Below are 5,747 nucleotides of genomic sequence, written 5' to 3'. Positions count from 1 at the left end.
TACAGATCCAAGCCATCATTGGAATAGTAAAAATCTGTAAAACTTTCTAGACATTTATCATATAAGTATATATGAGCATGTCTAGATATGCAACTATATGCATGAGAATACATATATAAAACAACAGATACAAATATGCACGTGTACATGCATACATACATACATACATACATGCATACATACATACAAAAATACCCTCACTGTTGTTGAAATTCCAATGAAGGAGCCTTAGATCTTTCTCTATTGGCAAGAAATCTGGAAATAAAACTGAATAATCACACACACACACACGCATGCACGCACCTACACACACACATATACATAGATGTGTGTATATGTGTGTGTGTGCGTGTGCTTGTGCGCGCGTGTTTTTAGCACTGGTCATTAGTTATGAATATAACCGCCATGATTCTCAGTTTGCATGCAATACATACATACATACATACATACATATATTGGTGCAAACACATATAGACATGTAAAATTAACAAAATCGAAAATATAAAAGAAAATTATATAAGGGAATCAATGAACTTTACACTCCCAACATATAACAAACTCTATATTGCATAGATACAAACGTATATCAATGAACCTATATATATATATATATATGTATAGTTCTCTTTTCCCTTTCAACACAAACATCACGCAATCTCACACTTATACATTAAAAAATATTTTTTTGTACTTATTTCCCTATGCCCTTTCGTCGGCATATGAAAGTATATACACAGCAGAACAACGACATATTTGTTTTACACTGCAAAGTGGAAAATGAACTTAGGAGGTTGCATTACAGTATTCATGACTTGAATGAAATGGTTTACTTCGAGAATCGAAACCAGAGTATGAGAATCAGTTCATCGAGTACACAAAATATTACATTTCAAAGTTTTCCAAATATATACATGTGTCTGTTTTTATACATGTATATATATATATATATATATAATTGTTGTCAAATTTTATATTGTAAAGTTATATAAACATTTATAATAATTATTTCTAGCACGAGTACAGGACCACATGGGAAAGAAGAACAGTCTATAAATCAATTGACTAGACCAATGCTCTACCGTTCGCGCCAATCTATCTCTCTTTATAAATACTTATAGTGATGGTTTGTAACGTAGGCACAAACTCACGAACTTGGGAGTGGGGTTAGTTGATTAAATTGATCTTAATGTTTGACTGGTACTTTATTTTAGTGATCCCTTGAAGAAGGAAGGGCCGAGTCGAACTTGTTAGGATTTGAACTCAGAATGTAAAAGGTTGTAACTAAATACTGCAACATATTTTGTCCAATACTTTAATGATTATCAATCTGCCAAGAATGGAATCCCATTTCACTAAGTGATAAACCAGTTTTAAAGAGATAGGCTGAATAGATAAAACCAACCCCGGTTTAATATTGCAGTCTATTTTATCAATTATTTTAATCAACTATTTTAAATATTTTAATTATTTTAATCAATTATTTTATTAATTTAGGAGTTGGTTTCACCAACATTATCGAACTGTTGAAGGAATGTCTACGTGACACGTTAACCTGCTGGAAAAAGCGACTCGATACACCTTGCTGGACAATGTTTGGAAAGATGGATGATCACTTTGTGGAAACCTTTGACCAAGCTTGCTTTCCAACCACATGGTTCCGGATTCAGTCCCACTGCGTGGCACCTTGGGCAAGTGTCTTCTACTGTAGCCTGGGGCCGACCAAAGCCTTGTGAGTGGATTTGGTAGAAGGAACCTGGAAGAAGTCCGTCGTATATATATATATATATATATATATATATATATATATATATATATATATATATATATATGTATGTATGTATGTATATATTTGTGTGTGTCTGTGTTTGTCCCCCCGCCATCGCTTGATAACCGATGCGGGTGTGTTTATATCCCCGTAGCTTAGCGGTTCGGCAAAAGAGACCGAAAGAATAAGTACCAGGTTTACAAAGAATAAGTCCTGGGGTCGATTTATTCGACTAACACCCTTTGAGCGTGGCCGCAGTCAAATGACTGAAACAAGTAAAAGAATAAAAGAAAAGAATATGTTCAGTTAATCAAAGCTGGCTGGGGACGAAACATCAACAACTTTGGAGGAGTGAAAACAAGAGTAATCTTTGAACTCAGAAAAGTCCAGTTGCCTTCCATCTTTAATTATTACGTATTACGTATTACGTATTACTATAGTAATAATATTTAGTATTGAGTCGACGGTGACGACTTGTGATCGTGTAGCTGCTTCGTACGTAGTATATATTCTTGGAGCGAAGATACAGTGGAGAGTCCTCCTTTGTTTTATTCGAGCAAGCACGAAGCCTAAACATCTCCCCAAGAGACCTGGTGTTTATCTTCAACAAATCACACGAGGTATTGAACATTGTGTTCATCATTGACACATCACATCGTCTGAGGTAGGGTACAAACTATGAACGGTTTGTTTAGTTGTGTGAAACTAGCGCTTTGGCAAGCTACGAGCCAAGAATCAGTTGAAATGAATGTAAATTGTAACTAATTTGTCATTCACTAAACTCCTATATATCTCTAAATCCAAACTAAACATTTAACCGTACTAACCTCATCCAGCCATGCCACCTCTGCATTCTTGGAGGGTCCCCAAGAGCCAATGATCAATCATTCCAACTTGAGCTATCAAATAAAAGAAAAATTAACCTCCCAGAATGAGCTGTAAGTATATTAAAGTTTCATTTCTATTTCTAACATAGAATCTATTAGAAATAACAATAAGTAATATTATAGTAAACAAAGAAACAACTTAGCGACATATTTAAGGTTTTGTTACGATAAAGTTTCTCAGAGAGGAATAAAATAGAAACAAGAAAGAGAGAGAGAGGAATATAAAACAAGAGAGAGAGGGGGAGAGAGAGGGATAAAAACAAGAGAGAAAGAGAGAGAAAGAGAGAGAGAGAAAAAGAGAGAAAGAGAGAAAGAAAGAAAGAAAGAAAGAGAGAGAGGAGAGAGGGAGAGAGAGGTTGCTGGCCGAGTCATTAGGGTACTAACAGAGTGGCTGAGAGAAAATACTTCAGGAGGACGTTCTGCACACTAAAGACTTATATAACCAAGCTTAATCATTATATATATATATATATATATATATATATATATATATATACAAGTATGTATATATATAACATTTATCTTAAAAAGTAAAATCTTTGATAGACTAAGATTATTCAAGCAATCAGAAAAAAAAAAAACTCACCCTGAGGAGTAGTTAAAATCTAAAACAATCAACATCAATCGATAAAACGCTTCGGATAATATCGACAATGGAAACTAGTGTGGCTCTAATTTAACAAACTGACTTTAAGGATTATTGTTTTATACTAAGTTACCAAAAATGTGTTATGTCCCTGGGGAATATTCAAAACTCACATTAGCCCCGTTCATCTTGTAAATAGAATACAGTTAGCCCTAACCAAACAAACAACATCAGTAACAGATTTATGATCAATGGCATTGTAACATTGTGACCATCCCAGCATTTTCTGGAGGTAACGCATCTAGAATTTTATCAGGCGATGTGTTCTAACGTTTTTTTAAGATAGTAGAGTGAGATTTGGTTGATATTTTTAACAGGTCCAGCGACCACATAAACTTTTCCTCATTGGGTCCCTAAAATTTACTAATGTTAAGCATCGACTTCTCTGTATAACTGAAGTTTTTCATTGGCTTGCTGCGATAAATTCAAATCTCTACAAAGACCTAGAGAAAAAGGATAGGAAATTACTTCGATATATCCTTCCTAGAGTCGTTATAAATCAACGAAATCTTCAGTGATATTTTGAAGACTGGTTTACAGGATATTGTTCTGTTAATTTAGACAAAATTATGAAACTTTCAGATGGCTTATTATTATACATTTATTCCACCACCAGAATAAGTATTTATCACATTTTTAAGGTGTTCAAATTCGACATTATGAAATTAGGAATTGAAACGGCAGATCTAGCGTCGAGTATTGTATACCTAATGTTTGTTACATACTATTACATAAATAAGTTATAATCTCCTTTGTACGTATTTTATTCTATCTTGCAAGCATATTTGCTTTAATACGTATTTCTCATATTATATAAGGAACCAGAGTGGAACCGGACAAACATTGCGCTTCAATTTGTCGTCGGTGTAACAGGATGTAATATAGAAATCGTAGCCACGGAATTTACTTCTTGCTGATAATAGGCAGTCACCAATTAATGGATACATCAGCACGGTGAGTCAATAGTCAGATAAAATGTTGACTTACTTTGTAAGCATAACCATGTCCCGAATACAGGAGCAAGGCACAGAGAAGCATTACAGATTCTGGTTTGAAGACACCTGTGGTCTACTCTAGCACCATAAGAGGTTTATAACTGAGGGAGTTCTAAACATAAATGTAATTATACAGTACTCACACTCATCGTAGCGGTAACAACAGAGAATTAAGTGTACTAATTATGATTAAAGTGCTGTGGCGTTGGCGGGACACGAAGTGTTCAACCGTCGACTTGAAAACTAAAATTTTGAGGTTGTCTCCCCTTTCTAGACTATTTCCCCCTCTTACTATGGGTGGTGGTGGTGATAAGTTTAATTAAAAGTTCTCGTAATTCTATATTGAATATATTAGAACCGATTTAGCTATTTGTTTTTAAGCAAAGTGTCACTGATCATCCCGATTAAATCAGTCACGTGAAGTAGTACCCTATAAGCTCGGCCAGGAGCAAATTCTAATCAGGCAAACACCAGTTAACAGTTAGTATTGACTTCAAGCAAAGATACTGACTTATTAAAATAGAAAACATATTGACAATTGAGAGGCCATTTTGGGAAGTGGTAGGCATTATGGAAAATTGACTCAGCCCTGATATATTACAGGTATTATGGTATTACTATCCTAACCAAACACTACAGTGTATTTGTGTGTGTGTATATATTTATATGTATATACTTATGCACACACTAATATATATATGTGCATGTGTGTGTGTGTGTGTGTGTGTGTGTGTGTATAAATGCACATATACATACACACACATATATACATATATATATGCATGTATATATGCATGTATGCACATCTGTATATGAATATATATATATATATATATATATATATATATATATATATATGCTCACATATATTTGGCATAGTTCTTGTATAAAGAAGTTAATCAATGATACTCTACAGCGAGCTCGGACACCCGAAGTTTAACGGAATTTAACATAGCTCAGAATGCATACATAAGAATAAAAAAAAATTGTTATTACGTGTTATTGCAACATATATTTATTGCTGTAACAGTTCATATTGTTATCGTATAATATTATTTAACAAATTCGTTATTGTAGCACTACGTATCCTTAATTCGAATTATGCATTAGAAGCAGCTCTATTATAAAAATTCTATCAAGATTTTATGTAGGTAAGTGAAAGACCAAGAGGTGCAGTTTCTGTCCGAGAAAAATCCTTTAAAATACGTCTTTCTGTACTTACGCACGTTATCCTTTCTTGCTATCTATGATTACCATTTAAAGCCATGGTAATGTTGAAGTATATTTAAGTATAACTATTACGTTAATCCACCATAAGGAAAAAAAAATATTGCTTTCCATCCGTAAAACATTTGTCTGGGTGAATATATACGTACATATACATACAAATATACATTATACATACTACATACTTATATACATATATACACACACACACACACACACACACACAC

The 5,747-nt window shown here is 33.7% G+C and overlaps 1 protein-coding gene across 1 annotated transcript in view; it reads right to left on the bottom strand.

Moving 5' to 3' along the window:
• Positions 1–2,593: 2,593 nt before the first annotated feature.
• LOC106870507 (LIM/homeobox protein Awh) overlaps positions 2,594–5,747 on the bottom strand; it is a 253,005-nt gene continuing 249,851 nt past the window's right edge. The window contains exon 5 of the mRNA XM_014916620.2: positions 2,594–2,664. Coding sequence (XP_014772106.1) covers positions 2,594–2,664 — 71 coding nt within the window. The remainder of the gene's footprint in view (positions 2,665–5,747) is intronic.

Source organism: Octopus bimaculoides, chromosome 1 (assembly GCF_001194135.2).
Source record: "Octopus bimaculoides isolate UCB-OBI-ISO-001 chromosome 1, ASM119413v2, whole genome shotgun sequence".
Classification (NCBI taxonomy): Eukaryota; Metazoa; Mollusca; class Cephalopoda; order Octopoda; family Octopodidae; genus Octopus; species Octopus bimaculoides.
This window is presented reverse-complemented; position numbering and strand designations above follow the sequence as displayed.